This window comes from Ixodes scapularis, unplaced genomic scaffold, assembly GCF_016920785.2.
Source record: "Ixodes scapularis isolate PalLabHiFi unplaced genomic scaffold, ASM1692078v2 PGA_scaffold6__148_contigs__length_123643588, whole genome shotgun sequence".
NCBI lineage: Eukaryota > Metazoa > Arthropoda > Arachnida > Ixodida > Ixodidae > Ixodes > Ixodes scapularis.
This window is the reverse complement of record NW_024609881.1, coordinates 48,424,839-48,446,791: the sequence shown is the minus strand read 5'-3', so window position 1 is coordinate 48,446,791 and position 21,953 is coordinate 48,424,839. Positions and strand designations below refer to the sequence as shown.

General features: G+C 45.8%; 2 protein-coding genes across 2 annotated transcripts in view; both read left to right on the top strand.

Annotated features, from left to right (window-relative positions):
• Positions 1–2,580: 2,580 nt before the first annotated feature.
• The window catches only part of LOC115327457 (BTB/POZ domain-containing protein 6-B), a 33,352-nt gene continuing 13,979 nt past the window's right edge, over positions 2,581–21,953 (top strand). Inside the window, exon 1 of the mRNA XM_042294448.1 lies at positions 2,581–2,748. The gene's annotated coding sequence lies outside the window, so the exon portion shown is untranslated. The remainder of the gene's footprint in view (positions 2,749–21,953) is intronic.
• LOC121838294 lies at positions 8,720–17,854 on the top strand. Its single transcript, XM_042294449.1, has 3 exons — positions 8,720–9,327; positions 14,370–14,455; positions 17,550–17,854. Exons 2-3 carry the CDS (start codon positions 14,378–14,380, stop codon positions 17,850–17,852), a joined length of 381 nt encoding a protein of 126 aa, XP_042150383.1. The 5' UTR covers positions 8,720–9,327; positions 14,370–14,377; the 3' UTR covers positions 17,853–17,854.

Sequence of the window (21,953 nt, the reverse complement as noted above, 5' to 3'; positions counted from 1 at the left end):
TCGCTGCAACCTGTTTTTTATAGTTGCGATGACTTCAAGCAGCTCGCCTGCCGTAGAGATAATCACAGACGGCGTAAATTTCCGCAACGAACTGCCTACAAAGCAGCTGGTCGCGATCTTTCAATTCTTATAACCGTTTATACTGAAGAAAACTGATGATGCTGTCCGAGCAGAAGCTAGATCCGTTTGAGCATGGTATTATGCGTGAACCACTGAAAGGGTACGGCTTAAAACTAGCCTGTTGGAATATCCAGCAAAACTGGGACTTTCGATTTGGATCGTCATTATAGGTGGATTAGATATTAGCCTTGGTGAGGGCGTCGAGAACGAGAGCTTTCTCGAACAAAATACGACGGGGCAAGTTAGCTGACGTAGGTAAATGTTAAACATGATGATGTTGCCCAATCCTCGGGTAGAGTCAGCATCTTTAGCTTTCTCTGATGCTTATTGGGCAGTCGGAGGTTTCTGTTGGGGGACTTTTGTCGACAAATGTTAAATTTTTCACCCACACACGGATGGTGATAGACATCTCGGGGGCCGCTGTTGCGTTTGTTCTGAGCATTTCTTTACACACTGGTACATTTCAGCGTTTGTACGGCAACAGAGCGATTTAAAACCTGCAAATAAATCACGGGTTGTCAATTGCTTCCTTCGTGAAATAGCAGACGCTCACAATTCAAACTCGCTTTGATTTCGTTGCCCGCGGGACGCGATTTCTATCAGAAAATCTACTTTTTTTTTTTCTTTCGGTTCCGCGACAGATCGTAACAGACGAACCCTCGTCGTCTGCTCTCGCTCCAGTCCATACTAGAGCACTATATAATAGCGAGTTCGTTTCACGGCACTCGTGTCCACGCGTGCCCACTCGCGGCGTAAAGAGAGTTCGTTTCGGCAGGCACTCCACGAGTAGTTGCACTCTCCGAGTTCGTTTCAGTGGCAGGCACCGCACGCGTGCATGCACTCGCTGCACCGAGAAAATCGAGCGTGCGCCAGAATGCAATCCCGTCATGCCTCGCTCCGGCGAGGCCGGCGAGGAGCGAGAGCAGACGACGAGGGTTCGTCTACTTCGATGTGTCGCGGAACCGAAAGGAAAAAAAGTAGATTTTCTGATAGAAATCGCGTCCCGTGGGCAACGGAATCAAACGCGAGCTTGAATTGTGAGCGTCTGCTATTTCGTGAAGGAAGCAATTGACAACCCGTGCTTTATTTGCAGTTTTAAGTCGCTCTATTGCCGTACAGACGCTGAACTATACCAGTGTGTCAAGAAAAGCTCAGAACAAACGCACCAGCGGCCCCCGAGATGTTTATCAACATCCGTGTGCGGGTGAAAAATTGAACATTTGTCGGCAAAACTGGCTCAGCAGAAAACTCTGACTACCAAATAAGCATCAGAGAAATCTAAACAGTGACTTTACCCGAAGCTTGGGCAACATCATCATGTTTAACATTTACCTACGTCAGCTAACTTGCCCCGTCGTATTTTGTTCGAGAAAGCTCTCGTTCTCGACGTCCTCACCAAGGCTAACATCTGATCCACTTGTAATGACGATCGAAATCGAAAGTCCCACGAAAAGTTTTGCTGGATATTCCAACAGACTAGTTTTAAGCCGTACCCTTTCAGTGGTTCACGCATAATACCATGCTCAAACGGATCAAGCTTCTGCTCGGACAGCATCATCAGTTTTCTTCAGTGTAAACGGTTATAAGGATTGAAAGATCGCAACCAGCTGCTTTGTAGACAGCTGGGTGCAGAAATTTTCGCCGTCTGTAACTATCTAGAGCTACGACAGCCGAGTTGCGTGAGGTCATCGCAACTATAAACTACAGGTTGTAGCGTTCAACGTTTGTAGATAAACGTTGGTAGTGACTGCACTCTCGCATTCCCACCCATCACTCCGAACAGAAAGGCTCTAGTTTCGGTTTGAGGTCGGTACATTTTCTACAACATAGATGGCGGCAGCATCAGTCTTCTGCACTCGGTGCATTTGGCGAGTTCGTTTGAGTCCAGTTCTCCGTGCAACACTCTGCGAGTGCGCTGCATTCTGGGAGAGAACTCGAACGGGGCCGGTGCGTGTGAAACGAACTCGCTATAAGCTATATAATGCTCTAGTCCATACATGTTCCAGTCCTCACCGGCCCCGCCGGAGCGAGGCATGACGGGATTGCATTTTGGCGCACTCCCGATTTTCTCGGTGCAGCGCACTGGTGCAGCGAGTGCATGCACGCGTGGGGTGTCAGCGCTGAAACGAACTCGGTGAGTGCAACCACTCGTCGAGTGCCGGCCGAAACGAATCCGTTCCACGCTGCGAGTGGGCACGCGTGGGCACCAGTGCCGTGAAACGAACCCGCTATTAAAAAAACAAATACAAACGTTAAACGAAAAAAAAAAAAATTAGATGAAATTTAGGAGTAGTGGGAAAGGTTGCGGGTAGATGGCGCCGGCTGCCGCCATGGTAAAACAAAATGGCTAGGTGGCGTAAGCTACCGCCCGATCCAAAGGGCTCAACCGTATTTATCCATCCGTTACTGGATTTGTCGGATTTCTGGCTGTAACCACAACTACAATCCATTCATCAAGCCACCTCCGACCACTCCCGCACTCCCGCCCGAGTACGACAGGACGACAGGCAACTGGCAAGGGTCTTCTGCAAGTTCAAGTGACGACAGTTTGTGGTCATTTCATTTGACATCTAAAACTTTACGGTCCACCGAGGAAACCCATACAGCCTGCTGCGGTCATCAGACACGGTAACTTGGTTCACGTTGAGCCTGAGCTCAAGGTTTTGTTTGGTTTGGAGGACGAGTTCACACGTGTTTGGCGGTACTTTTAAGCCGTTAACTGTCGGTTCCGTGAACGACGTTTCATCGACAGATCGTTGCGTTGGCATGCGATCTTTAATCGACAGTTCGTTTCATCGAAAGTCACTCGTTTTGGTTTTATCGAGACGTCTTGCGACGTTTGTTCGAAAGCTTTCTTTCGCGCACATCGCCCTTGCCGGCGGCATCCTTTGTGTTGCCCGCCCCGTTTTCCCCCGCTCCTGGGTAACCGTGTCAATCCTGTTTTTGTGTTCATTGTCGTGGTAGCCTAGCTTGCCGAACGCTCAAAAGTTTCGACGATGCTTTCCCAAGCTGTAGCCTGAGATCATAATACCTTTTCCCGGAGCGAAGTGAGCCGTTAAAGCAAATAGGTAGGCGAGCTGGTTAAGGATAAATATAATAACCCTGGGGCGAGGGGACAAAAAAAAAAAAAAAAAAGATGGACAGACACGAACTCCGAACGCAGCTAAAGATTTATTTTCCAGAACACCTCCTTAAATAGGCCCACAAACCCACAGCGGTAGCGCAATCAATTTTGAAGTCTAGCCTGCCGTACCAATGTCACTCGGAAGACTGGTTCTGAGCTTCCCCCTCCCAAATGTCATCATTAATGGCCCCACGCAGCGCTGCCTAGCTTGTATCAGCATTGCCACCAGCGCGTCTTGAAGATTCTTGCAAAGATTGTGACGCAAGCACATGCTATTGCGTCGGCCTTTTTGTGACATTTATCGTCGAGCTTAGCATGTCTGCCGCATGGGACGGGCCGCCGGGCGCGGATCCACTAACGACGACAAAACGTGCGGGCCTTGTCTTCTCGCGGGTATTGGCCAAACCAGACTTATTTAGGGCTCGCAGGTTCGTTTCTTGAGGTGTCGGAGCTGCTCGGTATACTTCCAGCAAGCGAAGTAAAGCCAGTCTGGCTAGCAAAAAGAAAATGATTTTGTCGGCGAAACCTGGCGAGTCGATACCTGCTCTAGCCAGCCTACACCGGCGCAGAAAAGTGGCACAGCACAAAAAAACGCAGGGCAGTGCACTTCCGGTATGTGCTTTGAGATAGGCTAGCCGGTGCGGGAGGTGTAGGTTAATCAAACTAGCCCAGTCTCGATGAAGCGTGCATTGGCGAAAAGTTGTTTGCGAAAAGGGTTTTCACGAAACGATGCGGACCCGCATTAATGTGTACACAGATTCGCAGTAGGAGGAAGTGGATGTACAGAGGTAGTCAAACTTGTCCGGTACACGCGAATGGTGTCTCATCTCGTGGGAGCGCTATCCTGGTAGCAACTGTGGAACTGCTCAGTGATGAAGCAATTGGTGGAACAGTCTGAGCACTGGAGGACGCTCGCTTAAAGCTGAAATTGCCGCCGGACCAGGGACGACGCAGCAATTTAGCCTGTGAGGCGATCCACGCTTTGTGCTACCCCCTCCCTACTGTGCACAGGTCGCTGCCAAAGTCGTCGGTTATTAGGTGGCTCATGCGGTAGAAATGTTAAATGCTTACTGATCGAAATGTCCCATTGCTGACCGTTTGGACAGTCTACATCTTCATGGTGAAAGGTGGTGGTAAAGGCAGATTGGCCGGCCAGCAAAATGGTCGCGCTCCCCACGGTAAAGCCGCAATGTTGCTTACACTTCAAAGCGGACAAGGACAGTCAAGCTTAAAAATTTCATTCGCTCAAAGATAGAACACCCGCACTGTGCTGACTCTCAAGTCTGGTTTGTATTGTACTTCTTTATGTTCCTTTCTTCTATCACAGCACAGTGTGTGTGTTCTTTCTTTGTGCGAGTAAACATTTGAAGTGTGTTCTTGTTCTCTGTGAATTGTAAGCATGAACCACCCATTCGCCTAAGCTGAAGTATGGACCACGATGCTGCCGTCGAGCAAGCGGCCTCCCCTGCTCGGGCTGTTCGGTTGAGCGCTGCGTCGTGAAACACTTCTTTGGCTGCCGCAGAATAGTCCTCCCGTCAGGTAAGATGGCTTTTGCGCATTCCGGATAAGTTTAGTGAGAACTGCACTTACTGCAGTGTCCTCTTCGTGTGTAGTCTCTTTACATGTGTTTGTGTTTATGTTCTGGCTAACCCCATCCACGACTTGGTAAACCAACTTTAGTCGATGAGAGGGTAAGGATGCACCGCAAGCTCCGCTTCCGGCGGATGCTTTCTTTATTTGATGAGCCTTTGGAGCCTCGTTAGCTAAAGCACAATGGTCGGCGACGAGCACACGTTGGAGGCACGGTTTGTACAGCATTTTTCACATTTTTACCGACTATTGCCCGACCCACTGTATACAAACAGATCCGCGTTTGCCCACGGCAGGTGTTGGCACTGCGTGTGCAGAAACCAGATTCGGTCGAGGCATAGCTTCCGTGCGTGCACTGCACTGGCAGCAATGCCACCGCAGCAGCTTGAAATCGCGGTCGCACATTGCTCAAAGGCTCGGCATAATCCCTTTACCGGTCTGGATAGCCACGCTGGTTCAGATAACGAGCTTGCGAACCAGGGGCATCGTAAGTGTTTGGAAGATGGGGAGGCTACAAAACGGAGGAATTTCCCTTCCTGATGTTACTGGTGCAAACCCAAAGCTCAAAACACGGTATGGGTTCGGAACATGTGCAGCGACAGCGACACTATTTCCCTGGGTGTGCAAAGCAGTCGGGTGTGCCATTCTATGGAACTTCCTAACACCCACTTGAGTGCCGACGGGCAGTTCAAATGTTTCTGTCGAATGCGCTTTAAAGGGCCACCAAACCACTTTTGGTAGTGGTCTATTTATGGACGTAACTCAATATGCAAGCTCTAAGCAGCATAAAAAAAAAAAACAATAAAGATTACATTTGTGCATGGCCGATGTTTTTATTAAAATCAGTATTAATGATTGACTACCTCGGAACTGTCGCAGACACCGGAGTGCGCTCTGCTGTATGCACTAGTTCGGAGGTAATCGACTTTTGATACCGATTTTGATACAGAAATCGGCAACGCGCGAGTGTAGTGTTTGGTTCTTTAGGATGTTTTTGGTCCATGAATTGAGTCATGATCATAAATAAACTGGCAGATTGTGGTTTAAGGCCCTTTTAAGGATGGTTACATCTAGAGCGACTGCTGCTAGTGCGACCGCCTGCGGCGGCAAATCGCCACTGCTGTTGTCATGATAGAATTAGAAAGGCAGGGACGTCCTTTTGTTGTCTTGCCTCTAGCGAGAGTGCGCCTACCTTTGACCATGCTTCGGCATCTCGCAAACCTCAGGCGTCCAGGTGCAGTCGACGCACAACACGAGGCAGGGGGCGCACACTGGACGCCAGGCATTTGAAAGCAATGCTCCGCAGTCCTCGTCCTGTTGGAGATTATAGGAAGCACCAAACTTCCCCGCTGTAAGCGACGCGAGGAGTTGGATGGGTGTCGAACTCCTCAGCTTTGCTTGAAACAACCCCCAACAACAGACGCATCGCCCGCGGACGAAGGCACGTCCACGCGCAATGAATGCCGGTCGCGAATCCGTGATATGCTGTCGGACACAGCGGCTTCGGCGACGGGCGCCCACTTCGGAGAACTGTTGATTGTCGAAGTTGGGTGGTACCCAGACTGCGAAATGTCCGCCGCATAGATTACGGGGACCAAGGAAGGCAGGAGTGTCCTTGGAATGTGACTAAGATTGTCATGGGTGAGTATCGCCTCTTTACGGAACGCTCGTTTGTGCTTTGAGATGCACGCCCGAGTGGCGCATGCACTGTCGTCACTCGATCTCATTTCTCGGTCGGTTCACTGCCCAAAACTGGTAGAAGTTGATGATGTATGTATGCCTTGCAGAAGATACTTCTCAGTTCCGGAAAATGGCAAAAGATAGGCGATCAAGTGTTTGTGTCCCTGAGTGCATAAACCCGTGCGTTTGGCGTCACAAATATGATGAAAAGGCTTGTGGGGTATTCGAAGGGACGTAGGTCTTACTACATGCAACTATTCATGAGGAGATCAAACTAGAGCTGGCACTGGGTTCCTCAAAACAAACTGGCTCTGAAAAAAAGCAACATTGTCATTTTGCATTTCAGTTTGTTTTCGTGCTTGCTTCAATCTTCTTGGATCGTGGCACATTACATTTGCATACCCCAGTGCACGCCGTAAGTTGTTGAGTCGGGGATAAGCTTCCATCATTATTCCTCTGATAAAACAGAACAAGGAAACGGATCAAAGCGGTTAAGCCAATTTTTAAATGTTGACAATGTGCAACATAGTGCACATTGTCATTGCAAGTCCTTGCATTTCCAGTGGGGCTATTGAAGCAAGCGATGCCATTGGGCAATGTACATGCAGAAACCACGTTTGCACTGTCATTTCAATATTTGAGGGCTGCTTTTTGCTGCTGAGCTTTCATATGTTTAAGTGAACTCCACAAAAAATGGTGCTCATGCAAGTGAGAAAAATGACACATGCAAGAAAGATGATGCAAGCTATTAATGCCCAGTAGTGCTGCAATGTTGTGCTTGCATTTTCTTGGTTCTCCATTCAAGCAAATGCAAGCACCGGAGCAAGTTGTTCTCAAACTGGCGGTTTTACTCCTGAAAAAAAGACAATTTCGAACCACAAGTATTTTTACTGAATTGTTGGGCTCTTGTAGATCTTGTATACTGGGTAGTGAACTTACATCCATGTATATTCCACCTAGGGATGTCTAGCAGCATAATCTTGTTGTAATTTATTCAGTGGTGGAACTGCTGCGCCAATCTGCCAGAACAAATAACCTGTTACCTGCTGCTACAAAGGCTGTATTTGTGCAAAATGTGTGCCATGTCTGTGCCAAAAGGGAGAGGAAACTGAAAGTGTCTGCCATGTGCCGTTGTTGGCGATGCTACTAAAAAGAAAGAAAAGTACAGTTTTTTTTATGTTTCAGTATTAATTCTGAAGAGTAGGCTTGTGCAAATATTCAGATTTTCAGGTATTAGTTTCAAATGTGCTATTTGATATTCGCTTCAAAATTAACTGCAATGTTTGTGCTTTTCGAAGTGTTGACTGCGGCGGGTTAGCTTCCTTCTCCTCAAGCACTGATGCACTGGTGAGAAGCAATACCCGCAGAGCTAACACCGCAATCTCGCGACTCACTTCTGCAGCTGCACGCTTAGACGAAAAACACACATTAGAGTGGTATGGTGCACGTGCATACCTGGTGTATTAAAAGAGGTAACATTGTGATTGTTGATATTTACATTGCAGTAAAATCTTTAAAAAATTCATTATGGCTATTATGCAAGGGTATATATGTTAGGCAGCGATGTTCTAACAACTTGTGTTCATCATTTGTGCTAATTTTTTTTTTTCCTTTTTATTTAGAAAAAAGTTGCATGTAGCAAGAATATTTATAAATCCCCTCAATTTGGTATGGCTTGGCTTCTTTACAGGTTTAATTTTATGTCAAATGTTTTGTTTACTTGCCATCCCAATGTAGGTATTGGACTTTCTGAGGCTACAGTCTATAAATATAGCAAGATTAAATTTAACAAAGCTCATTAATGGGCATTTAGAAGCTTGGGAACAACCTTTGCTAGTTCAACTGAATTTTCGTTTCATGTGGTGTAACAGCAGTGAAAAGCATAGAGAAAGGTGCAACAACTATTCAATGTTCAATTAAAAAATATTTGGCCAAAGCCACTATACACTCTGAATTTGCTTCAAACCCAAAATTCATTATTTGCACATGCCTAACTACAAAGCAGAGAGCAGCGTGAGACACATTCAGCACAAAAATGTCTGTTTGATGTCGAACTCATGACAATTACATCAAGCACAGAGCAAAGATGCCATCGGTACTCCTAATAGGTTTATTGAGACATCTGCAAAATTTCCCGAGTATGAATGTTCAATAAATAAGTAAATATCTGTAGTGGCCAGACCCCCTGTAGGTATGGTACTTTAAGTAGTCTCCCAACACATCAATAATTGCAGTTTTTCTCCACAGGATAACTGTCAAGATTGTATAAAATTTTCTGACATGAAAGGTCATACTTATCTGCTCCAAGAATGGGAATCTCTGCTCCAAAACCTCTTGTTCCCTGCGACAAGAGTTGCTCTTAATCGCCACCTGGCAGTTCCACCACTGTTTATTTTATAAAACTTGTATTTGTAATTTATACCTTAACTCCGGATTTACTACATAATCCGGCATGACAGAAAAAGTGAGCCCGACACTGAACAAAGCTAAAGAAAAGCAGCGGCCTGTGCGTTGTTGGGTACAATTATGTCGGAAAGCTCGCATGGCACCCGTTTTAAGTTCCTCGACAAAATGGCCAAATTGACTGCTGATAATATTGTGCTGTATTTCTCGCTGCCGACAATAAGCATGATTGATTCTTAGTTTCAGTGTAATATGCTTTTGGTTTCTTCCATTAGCCCCAAAATATCCACCACTGCCAGTGCTGCATTGTCGGTTCCTGCAGCTGCTCAGGAACAGCTTTGGGTGGACGTACAGCAAGGCAGAATTTGAACCCGACAAGCAAGTTTCCTTTCATCACAAGACACTAACAGGTGAGTATTTGTGCGCTCTTCCCCATACAGCTGTTGTGAATAATTAAAGTGAGGGGCGAGGAGGCCATCATGCACAAACAAGCTAAGCATGCATACCATATGTAAAGAATGTAGGTAAAGAAATGCAGGACATTTTCCTCCCACAAAGCCCTCCACCCTTTACATTTTGAGCAGAGTAAATGCAGGAGAGGAGGAAACCACCATAGTGAGCAGAGAGCTTCGTAGGAGAGGCTTGCCATGCTATTCTTAAAGGGACACTGACAGGGTATTTATGCTCGCCGAGGTTTTTAGTTGTACGTGACATATGAGAGCTCAACTACCCAGAACAGAATTTGCGGCTCGAAATTCGGTTTCTTTCCGCCCGAGAACCGCCGATCAAGAACTGGCCGGTTCGAGTCTCGCTCACTCTCTTTTTCGCGGTCACGGGCCGTTTTCTAAGGTATCGATGCGACAACCAAATTTAATCAAAGTCGTGGGTCACTGAAAACACACACTCAATATTAAAAATAGAAAAAAATATGAAACCCATTTTTTGTGGCTTCTAAAAAGCTGCAAATACGTTGATTGAAAAAAAAAAGTTCCACAGACTACCGGAAGCATTCTGTGCGTTCGTCGTTTCGCGTATCGTGGGACTCGCGGGAACGGCGATGGCAGCGGACGACGGGCGTGGGACCTCTATTTCATAACTGTCGTTCGCGGTACCGGCGAATTCTGTCTACTTTTAAAAGAGAAATTTGGGACTGATCAAAAGAATTGGTATTCATCCCGTACGACACGCCCGACCACCAAGCCGATTTGCACGAAGACGTCGCCGAGACGTCGCTCCCTTCTCGTGGCTGAAGACATCGCTCGCGCAAACTTCAAGCACGACGTGTCTACTTCGAGAAGAATATGCACGCGTACGATTTCTTTTCTAGGTGCGAATGTCGCCAATGCATGGTGCTTCCCGAGTTCGACCCGGTAGTGCTTTTGCTAAAGGAAAATCGGCAGCAAACTTTCCAACTTACAGTTTACCGGCTGAATTATTACTAAGGAAAGAGATCCACTAAAAACGTGATGCCCCAGTAGCTCAGTGGGAAAGACGTCCGGTTCACACGCGGTAGGACCGGGTTCGATCCCCCGTGAAAGTTTATTTTTCTTTTTAAACATTTTCTGATGTTTACATATCTTTTTCTTTTTTTACAATCATCACTGAAGAAACAAACAAAAAAATAACAAACAAATGTTGTGGACGATACTTTGCTGAATTAAATGGTATGGGATTTCCTTTTTGACACCTGCGAACTCAATGTAATCACTTTCCACAAAATGCAAGGAGCATATAAATCAGGTAGTGTCCGCTTTCTGAGGTGCCGGTATATGTTCTACATTAATTGCAGCCCGCCATTGGTCCCGATCCCGTTGATCTTTCGGAAACTCTGTCGCACAATGCCCTTTTTTTCCGGACGCAGGAGATATGAGCCAGCTCTTCACGCAACATCTTGGGTGTATTCTTTTCGGAGCCGACCATGGAAATTCACCACGAGCACTCACTACTGATCTCCAACTCCTCAATGTACAAAACAACTCATCTTGGAGTACAGAACAACGAGCGGAACAAACATAACTGCAAAAGAAGCGCACGCCACGGCGAACAGTTCCCGTATGCCGCATGTCGTGTCGTCTGCTACGGAGAGGAGAAGAAAAAAACAAAACAAAAAGCGGCAAGGTCGGGTGTAGCCACGTGACTTCCGCCACTCACTCTCTTCTCTCCACTTCTCCGACCTCCGTCGGGTTTCGGTTTCGGTTTCGAGCAGTTGCGTCTTTTGGCTTTATTAAAAAAATACGCTACTCTGTTGCAAAATATTAATTGGGTAGTCCTCCGACACCATAATGAAGCGCCTGGCAAAAAATGAAAAAAACTTTTTGGGGGGTGTCAGTGTCCCTTTAACCTGCAACAGACCATGAAAAGGAAGGAAACAGATTGTTTTTCTTGACATCCGTCAGCAGATTTGCTCTACATTAAACATTTCGGCCAGAGCAAGAAAATTATTGTTTTTTCCACACACGAGCTCTATGCTTACATTTGTAACGAAGCCCCGTAGCCACATGGTGCTTATCGGTAAATTAGCAGAATAACATTTCGTCATTTCTGTATTAGATTGCAATCGGCTTACAAAGCTGAGCTTCGTTAGCCTTCTCCAGTGTGCTCAGTTCAAAGTGACATTTTCAAATGCAACAAGAGCTGTATACCATTGTCAAGGTTTGTTAGACATTTCAGTGGTGCTACCCACTTTAGACCAGCAAAATGGTCCTCATGCGGTTATGCTGCCCCATGCACCGGGTTATTTAAGACTGTGTAAAAGTTGAGGGATGTTGTGCACTTCTGTCTGTTAGTTTTTTTTTTAACAGCAACACTAGCTGGTGCATGCATAGAATTCGCAGCAGGAACAAGCTTTTGAAATTGTTGTACCAAGGTTATAAAATTGTTCACGTTTCTTTCGGAGTAACGTACAGTGCATAATGCAGTTTGTGCGGAACTAACATCACCGCTTTTTTGCATCTTTCCCAGACAGACACAAAAGCTAACCACTTGGGTTTGTGCAAGTAGAGATCACATTGTTTTGTGTCCTAAACCTCGATGGGCACCTTAGAGTGTGTCTAGCGTCGGGGTTTGGAACGGATTGTGGAAGATGGTGGTCCAGATGCTGGTTAGGATTGAAGACTTCTACTTGTTGCGGCCGACGGTGGAGAGTTTACAGACTTGGAGGCGAAATTCTGAGGAACACAGGAAACAAAAATAAACTTTACTGCTGCATAAAACAATTACACGAAGACAGTACAAATAATAAAACTGTAACTAACTTTCTCGCACGGCTTACATATGTAGTTAAGCAGTTACCAAATTGGATGTAGGTGTCTTCCCGCCCACGGTGAGGACGGCAGCTAGGCCGCAGAGCAGGGACTATCGCTTACGCCACAAGTAAGGCCTCATTCACACAGCCGGCGTTTCTCCCATCCCATCACCGTCGCAAGGGGCGTTCACGTCAGGGGAGAGGATTTCCTTCTCGGTGTTCGTCGGAAAGCTGTGATGCACCAGGCGACGCAGGGAGCTGCTCTACGGCACCGGCCGATGACGGAGTCCCGCCCCCATCGAAAACTGACCAATCACAAAATATAAAAGTTTCGCTAAGCTTGGAAGATTTTTTATCATTCAGTTGCCAACAGTCAGCCAACGCTTGTTGTGTTGTTTTTCTTGTTCCTCTCGGCGGGAATAGCTAATAACAGACGCATATCTTTAATTTAGAAAAAAAGAAACGTGCGCACTAGTGTTCAGGTGCAATTATCTCTTTATTTTGTAATTAGGTTGAATAAATGAGCAATCCGATCCATCCAATCCTGCTGTCGCTTTGCTTGCGCGGCCTGTTCAGACACCCTGCCGTCGCGTCCCCGCCCCGGCGTGCTCCCGTGACAGTGCCGGGATGGGAGAGGCGCTGGCTGTGTGAATGAGGCCTAACCTGGCGAACCGCGGGAGAGAACTACCGGGCCAGTCGGGCCAGTTCAAACTTGACCATTTTTATCCGGTGGGGGGTTATGTCCAGTGTTGCCAGATGGTCCCACCAAAAAAGCGCCAAACGGCTGGGAGCTATAGCCCAAATATAGCCAAAGCCATAAAATAAATATAGCCCAAAATAGCCAAGACTAAAAACAAAAATTTTTAAGCCTTTTATTGACAATTTTTCATACGCGTAAAAAACAACACGTTACAATCTCTTTTTCAACCCTCAGATGCGCCACTTTTTGTGTACATTAAGTTCCCTGATAAAAAAAAGAGTTTCAGAAGGATGAAAATTTGTGAAACAATGACCCATCCTTCGTAGGTTTTCAGAAGTAGAAAACATACACGGATAGCTGTATTGTGAAGCCCGGGAGATATGATCATACAGTAAAAGAACAGAATGCAGAAGCAAACACTTAGAACTGGGAGTTTCAAACCAGAACCCCCTATATCTAAGGTTCTTACCAATAACCCACCCGCCTATTTTTCTTTGTGCAGAATATGAGCGTCCCCCGTTCCGGTTGACGCTATTTTTTATAGTGTTTCTTCTCTTAAAGTGGGCGATGCCTAAGAATTTTCACAATGGGCACCAAAGCTGCGTTTGGAGAGTTCAGTCTTCGTCAGGGTAGAAGACGCGCTACCGGGCCTGTGGTAATAGTGCAATCTGTTTGTGTAATAGTAATAGTGCAATCTATTGTTAAATTTGTTCCAATGCGCTGTGGGGAGACCACTTGAATTCTGCTAGCATTGCTTCACTGCGCATTTTGAAAACCCCGAAGTTTGTAGAAGTTTGAAGCCATTCTCCCTCCTCTCTCTCCTCTTGACTAGCCAAAAAAAAAAAAAAAAACATTTTTTTCTCGAAACTGATTAGAAGTTTGAAAATTAACTAGTCGAACCTCAAAGTTCGACTTCGAACCTGAGGTTCGACAAGAGTTCGCCGCACCCTTAGGAATAGCCCAAAAATAGCCACATAGCCAACCACGAAATTTTGACGCCAACTAGAAAAAAATGTAGCCCAATTTGGCTATATATAGCCCAATCTGGCAACACTGGTTATGTCAGTGCGCCGAAACCTGGGTCCCAACCAATCAGGGTGTAGTTAGAATCCCATTGGGTACAGGTTGCAACACACTCGACCAATTGGACGGGCAGAACCACCCTCCCAAGGATGCCAAAGGGTCAGCTCCCAAGGACAAGTCCCACAGCTCAGAGCCTAAACATAGAGGCACGAGCCCTTGTTCGTGTGTGGTTGGAGAAAGTAAAAAGACTGATACTTCCAGCGAGAATCGGCAGAACGTGCCTCACGGGCAAAACCATCCCTTGGAGGAATGCCGTCAGTCACATTTAAAGAATAGCTAGCAATCTCTCGTTCGTGTTAACTGTGTTCGTTCCGAATGAACCATTTTTAAATGAGGAAGGTAGCATTCACTTTTGTCATCTGTTACTTCCGCCATTTTGTATATCTTTTCAGCACTTATTCTTTTCTTTTTTTTTTCGTGTGCAGATTTACTGATGGACACCTTCGGTTCCCAAAGAGATGCATATGGCGAGCCTGTGGACCCAGACAGTGGCTACATGGAGTCCATCCATGTAATGTTCTCACCAACCACATTTTCGCTTTTTTTTTTTTTAAGTCTTAACATTCTTCCGTGTGCATGTACCATTTTGGCTGTGCGGTGATCAGACTACCAGTCACTGCAGTCGCAGGTTTTACCTCGTGGTGGCGTCAAAGCATGTGGCAACATATAAATCGTCGGCTACTTTGAACCCTCTGACTTTATGAAGATTGTGTTGCTGAACCGAGTCTATCTTGAGCCCGCCATCGCCGCTAGCGTGTCCGACGTACTATTGCATAGGAAAACATATGTGCCACTGTGTCTAGCAGTTCTTTCGATCACGACTGTAGAGTATTTCTACGTCACTTTTGATGTGGAATGTTTAAGGGCTGCGACGTCCGAGGAAAGCATGAAACGACACCACGCGAAAGTGCATAAAGTCCACCAAAGTTAACGGACAGTGTTGATTTAGCGTGACGTCTGCACAACGGTGGCCGCTGGACATCAACCATGTCACGTTGTCTGCTGACGTCACTGTGCGACGGCGTCACACGACTCGACAATGCGACGTCAAGTCCCAACACTCCACTAGATCTGTACCCGTTTTACAGCAAACTCGGAGCGTCTCTTGAGCTCGGAAAAAATCTTTAAAAATAAAATGTGTGTGCGACTTTGCATTTTCCGACTTTGATCGGTAGGATTAAAGACCGATTTGCCAACAAAACGGACTCGGGAGTACGATGCAGGACGAAAATGGCACTCCACCTAAGTCGCGACTTAGGTGGAGTGAAAATTGCGGGACGTTTCAAGGCTGTGTGGCCTCTTCAGCGACGTCGGACACATTAGCATAATTTGCGGTCTAACTCGCGGCCCCCTTAAACAATGGTTTTCTTCATAAAAGGTTTATACATAAGTTACATTTACTGTAAAATACCGTGGAAGCGCCCACTTCATTCGAGCGCCCACCGTCAACATTTCCAAAAATTGGAAATTCTAAAAATTATATGTTTAGTGCCCGATTTGACCAGACAAGCGGCCATGTCTGGATTAAGAGGACACACCCCCTGGGAGAGTCAACCTTTGAACCCTTGTCTTAAAATTAATTAAATTTACAGGGTACGCTGGTGGTCATGCTAGAGGGTGCATAACACAATTTCAGGTCTGTCGGTGAGGTGGGAATGAAATTAGAGCAGCTTCTAGCAACAACATGCCTACTTTGTTTAGTTAATCTATCGTCGGAAAATTATCACAATATTCAAGATTTTTATTTGCTTGATATGTAGCAGAATGCCTAGGAGGTGCGGCTATGGAAAGATTATTGTAAAAAGTCATTTATTTCTATTAATTTTCTCTTCTGCGAAATTGGTCAACTTTTTGGTCTTCTGTGTCTTCGACACAATGTCAACATTTTTTTTATAAAAGACATTCGTAAAGTGACAAAAAACTTCCATAGCCGCACTCCTTATTAAATTTCAGTCAGGAAAAGTGAAGAACGAGCCTTCCCTGCATTGCCACTATCAAACGATACATTGGCTGAAATAGAATTTATACCGAAAAGTGGAACGGAGAAAAATGCATTCAAAGTGCTCCAAACCCTACCCTTTCTTTAGCTTTGGTGAACAGAAAATAATTTATAAAAAAATAACTATGCAGTGTAAAGTAGTGAAAATTTCTGCGAATACTATCTAGATGTTGGTGGATGTAAATATGTCATTTTTCAAACTCAACATTTTTTGCAGAAATTTGTTTTTTTTTTTTTTTTTTTTTGGGGCATTTTTCAGTAAAAGTGGGGTTAGCGTTCTGCCGGCATTTTGACGATATATATATATGTGCAGTGGGTGCGGTAAGACTGCATCGATGAGCCCGCACGTGCGTTTTGCGATCGCGATATATGCGCAAGTGCGAGCCTGTTTCAGATACCCTCGCCGATGTACCTAACAGGATGCATAACCCCCGTGACAAATTTCGGCAGTGAATGTGTGTACTTGCTGACAAAAAAAGTAAAATGCATATAAATGACAATGTTCTGTAAGACACCCCCATGGAAACTTTTTAGGAAAAACTGCTATACTTATACACTAATACGCAGCCCCCACGTCACGCCGCTAGGGTGACATTGTTGCCGTCATGGCGCTTCCGCAGAGGCTTTGCCTCACATGAATATGGGTCCTGCGCATGCGCAGTGCCCACACCTTATGTGGCCAAAAGCTGACTTTTTTGTAAACGGTGTGTTGTTCTGTACATTAAAAAATATGGTAACCTTTATTTTCAGTCTTACAAACTGCCCCAGTCTCGGTGTACCACTCGAGAATCCGACATTCGTGTTGGACTCGTCGACACCTTCTTTGTGGTTAAGACGTTCTGCCTCGTGAGAACTGCAGGGGTTCGTTAATGGCATTGCACATTCTCCGGGACTGTAGGTTCCTCAATCAGGAACGTCGAGCATATTTACCCCAACTTTCCAGACATTGTTTTCCATTTTGTCCAGTTCGTACATTGGTAGACCGACGCTTAGTTCTTTTGGTCGCATTTCAGATTATTTTTTCCAAACGAAGACCGGTTATGTATTTCACGTTTAGATGTACTTCGCGCTGTAGTTTCCTTCTTTTATAGATCTGACGAATAAGCATTATTAGTTTGTTTACGGTTTTCTAGGTCAGAGCGTGGCACACGCTGCATTTTGCGACATTAAAAGCCTACCGTAATATCCCGCGAGATGCCCAACCCCCGAAAGATGGCCCGCCCCCTATGTTTGGCAGGATTTGCTATTTTTTCTGAAACGCCGCAAGACGGCCCGCTTCTGATAATTGCAGGGCCCTGAACAACGGTGGCCTCGGCAAAGGCGGTGCTACTTAACTACGGCGGCAGACAAGCCGAACGTTGCTGACTGGGAAGGACAGTCGTCTTTGGTTCATCGCCTGTTTCTGCAATCACAAGTTTCGAAGATCATAAAATCTAAAACGAGCATTTTTCTTTTCATCTTTTTTCTATGGCACATCGAAAGTTAGCCAACCCCTTATTTTCATCCCATTTGCCAGCGATTTTAGGTGGGCTATCCCTGGGGATATTACGGTAAGCATTGTAAGTTTTTTGAGCAAAGTGTGACGGGCGATCGGCTCTTCCCGTAGGACGAGCCGGGGCTGCCAGCGACCCGAGAGGTGCCGCCTCAGAGGCCCACGATGCCCACCGAGGCCGACTTCGAGGCCGCCATACGTGGCGCGGTCGAAGAGTGCGCAAGGCGGAAGGATGACATCTGCGAGCGTCTGCACCTGGACGTGACAAAACCCGACGATGCCTTCATCCTTTACATCTGCTATGCGCTGGAGAAGATCCCTCCCCACCTGCAGAGAGCCGCCAAGTTGGAGATTCTGAGGGTGGTCAACCAATACAAGAGGATGGGCGAGGAGTGGTACAGGATGGCTGAGGAGTAGCGTGCTGGGTGCGAACCTCAGGGGTTTAGGGGTGGGTGGGAATTTGAATTGGGGTTCTACAATTTTCGTAATTTCACCCTTTAACCGTTTTTAGTTTTTTCTGGAATTTATGACTCTCAATGGCTTAATTGTTTTCTTTGAAATCAAATTTCTAGCTACAAACAAAAAAGAAGCAAAATTTACGAAAAAAAGATGCGGTGCTGTTATTTGTAATTAGAGCTGCAAACTAAACCACGAGCGAGCCTGGTTCGTGCAAAAGGGTTGCGTGTGTGGACAGCAGACGAGCCTTAATTCGTCATGATTGGTTTCAGGACGGCTCCACGTGGACGGGCTAGGCTCGTACAAAACGGTTAAAGGGTTAAAGCAATGCTCGTGAAACTATTTGTGTTTTTTGCATTTGTACTTTTTTTAATTAAAATTTAGCTCACTATAAAGTTTTCCAATTTGGTAGAGAGCTTCCGTGTAGTAAAGGTCTTACGCAACAAATACGTTCCGTCTGATCTCTGCTTCGTCCCTTCGGCCGTGATGTGCTCCTTTTTGAGTGATTTTGTTGATTTCGTTGTCGGGCAGGCACATCTTTGGCTACTTTGTGTAGTTTACTGGTATGCCTATTTTTACGACGCCATTCATTTTATTGCGGTGCCTAGTGGTTGCCCTTGTGTCACTTTTCATCATAAATCGGCACCCTTTCTTTGCTACTCACTTTTTTGAATGCAAAAGCATTAACTGTCCCATGGAGGGCAGCCGGCATTGTTTGAGCATCGAAACAAGCCATAAATTCCCATTGGCTGCGGCGCGTCGCTGGCCCCGTAGCAGCGGCGTCGTGGTTGGTAAGGAGCCAGCCTATAGCGGGAGGAATAGGCGTGGGTCGTCGCGCCGAGCTTTGACTTGCGCCGCTGCCTCACCCAGCAGCGCAGCAGTCACCAGCGAGCCAGGATGGTCTTTTGGCACTGCAACTGCTTCTGCTCCTCTCGGCGCCAACGAACATGGCGGTGCCTGAAGCATTTATATCGTCGGCAGCTGTAACCTCGGTAGTAGCGAAATGTGGCCGTCCACGCCAGTGCATTTGCAGATGAACTAAGGGAGCGGACATTAATGCTTTTACGTTCGCAGCTCGTAACCGCTTGGGTGTCCTCAGAATTTTTTTTAAAATTATTTTTATTACTTCATTTCGGGAGTGTTAGATGTCTGCAACTATCTTCTCGCAAATGTTGCATCTACGGGGTGAATACAGAGAAGCTTACGGTATTAAACGGCCAGAAAAATTGGTGCCGGCGCATGAAACGCTTAAAGGGCAACTCCAATCAATTCCAAGAAATTTCAGTCCATGGCTGATTGTGTTTGTAATATCTGTAAGAGGGCATCCTATTTTTCACCAATCTTCATTTAAAGCCTTCCCCAAAACGAAAACCTTGCCTTCGGCGGGCAATTTTGCCGCCGTGTTGTTGCCTCCGTGCTCTGACATCTGTAACCACTTGGTACAAATCTTGACTCGCGTACCGGGCGGCTGTACGCAACTCGGCGGAAGGGTGAAAGTGTAGTCTGCTACGGTCAGCTGTCTGCTGCACCTGACGACGCCTGCGGCTGCAGCTCGGGTTTGAGCGCAGAAGGCAAGCTTTCCTAAGGGCTTGTTTTGAAAAAAAATGGTAGAAAGTGAAGTTCAGTGAACCAGACGTGATTATGTCACGACGGGTTTGTAGAAGTATGCTGTGCTCAACGTCACAAACTGACTTTCTCACACGCGAGGGTCACTGCCGGAGATGGCATATGCTCGCACGGGAGCACCTGCATTCGGCGAATCGCATGGCCAACGACAAGCACGCCGCTAGCGCCGCCCGTAAGCTTTGCTTGAAAAAGTATGAAATAAGCGAACCTCTCTCCGAGCGCCCTGAGCATGACGTAGATAGTCCAGGGTGGGCTGCGCAGACACGGCGGTATTGACTGCACCGTTGGTCACACTGTGCCTGATTGCTAAGATTAGCAGAATTTGGTAATTTCGCTCACATCAGCCCTTGTTTGCCAGTTTATTCCACTTTTAAGCGAAATTGGACTGAAATATTTGGCGTGCTCTCTTTTTGGTCGGTACTAAAGAGAACTGCATTGTTTTCTTACTATGTATTGTAAACAAACTGGAATTGCGTTTCAAGTTTTCACTGAATGTGCATTGTGGTGCTGACGTCTACCTCCTAAAACTCCATGGCGTAGTTCTCTTCCTATAAAATATCGGACCAATAAACTTGCCGATGTCAACACAGACGTGTACGCAGACGGACAAATTAGCAGTGAATGTAACTTGTGGCGCCATCCCTTGGTAGGCGCAGCTAGCAGACAACAGTGTGTGTCGTCTGCTCGCTTTTTCGATCGTCTGCGAACAAGTTGCATCCTTTTTTACCTCAGTCGGCTGCCAACACTTCCACATTGACTTCGGTAAGTTTGTTGGTCTAATTTTTACCGGGAGTGAACTGCACCTATTTATCTAGAGAATATACAAGACCTCTAGGCACATTTGGTGAATGTTTGAACTTCGTATGTGGAGGTGCTGATTTGTCCGGCTTGTTTTACTTTGAAAGATCCAATGTGCGCACCCTATATATATGATTATTTCTGTTTTTGCCAATACTTGTTCGCATTTCTTTGTGTCAACTCAACGTAAATTTTATTTTAATTGCTTTGTTTTTCTGGGACGTGTAATTTCTGTGTTGCGTATCACTTGCATGTCTTAGCTACATTTGTTGTTTGTTTTTATTTCCCACTCGTTTCTACAGTGCCTCAGTGCTTGTGGGTATGTACCCTAAAGGAGTAAATAAATGAATTACTGCTTTTATTGCTCTTCACTTCCTGTTTGACACAGTCCTTGCCACCAGGTAATGGGACCAATTGAGCAGCGTAAAAAGTGCAAGTCACTAGGCTTTTACTGTTTATCGGTTCAGCAATGAAAGGACACACACAAACATGACAAACACCAGGATGATCCACTTTTGACAGATCGGTCCCATCGACTCTCAGCCTCAACTGCATCTGGACTTGGGTGAAATGAAGTAGAGCGGTGGTAGGAGCATACTTAGTAGAATGGCTACCTCTTTGTTCGTCAACTTAAAGAACTTGGTGCTGAAGTTTAATTTGCAGTTCATCGATACACAAATGCGTTTATTTGGGGTGATAAAAGTGGTTCCACTTACTGGAATGTCAACAACAAGCTTTCAGCCACGAAGGAAGGCTTTCTTTGGGAGAAAGGACAGCATGTGTTCAAGCTCAATTCAACCGGGACTTTGAACTTGAGTAAACTGGCGTCCAAAATTCATCTAACACAAATTGATCTCAATTTTATTATCTCTTCAGGTATAGGAGGGGTAATGTAGAAGTAACGAGAATGCTTCCGTTTTTCTTTGGAATACTTACACGTGTCTGAACCTGCAGTTGGACCACGATTGTCTTTAATGTCCTGTCGCAGAGAGTGACGGCACCTCGTACACGTCTTGTTGAATGACAAAAGTTGCTTGTGAGAGTAGAGCAAAGGAGCGTTGGTGAATTTCGCGTTAACCTTGAAAAAGTGTTAACTGCACTGTAATGCTCTACATATAACCCAGACTTATTGCCCTATCAATTCTGGGCATTTTCAGCGCTGAAAGAAAAAGAAAAAAGAACAGCTTGGAAGGAAGTTCCCTTTATACGATGAAGTAAACGTGCATAAAATACCGAGCATCTGCCCATTCCACAGTAAGCGCTCGCCCCTGAATTTTGTAACATTTGGAAAATGAACAAAGGACATATCTTAACATATTGTTGACTTAAGGAGTGTCCATCCCCCAGTTTTGCACTATTATCTCCGTATTTGAGTAGGTGCTTGCTCAAGATTGTATTGCAGTCGCGGCTGCAATGCTGAACGTGCTACTGCAAAACATTTTTACCTTTGAGTGGTTTTTGAAACATTCAAATTAATATATTGAATGTGAAAAATGCTACCTTGAAAAAAATATATATGAAATAATGAGAGTTTGTAGAGTCGGCCAATTCTGAATTTTAAAAACTCGGTCTCATCGCTTTTCAGTCAACCCGTCGTAGGTAACCCGGGTATCGGGCTGCTGTAAATGTCTGCGTGGC

Coding starts and splice junctions, on each gene's coding strand:
- LOC121838294 (XM_042294449.1), top strand. CDS start 14,378: ATGGACACCTTCGGTTCCCAAAGAGATGCATATGGCGAGCCTGTGGAC. Junction 14,456..17,549: donor GCTACATGGAGTCCATCCAT/GTAATGTTCTCA, acceptor CTCTTCCCGTAG/GACGAGCCGGGGCTGCCAGC.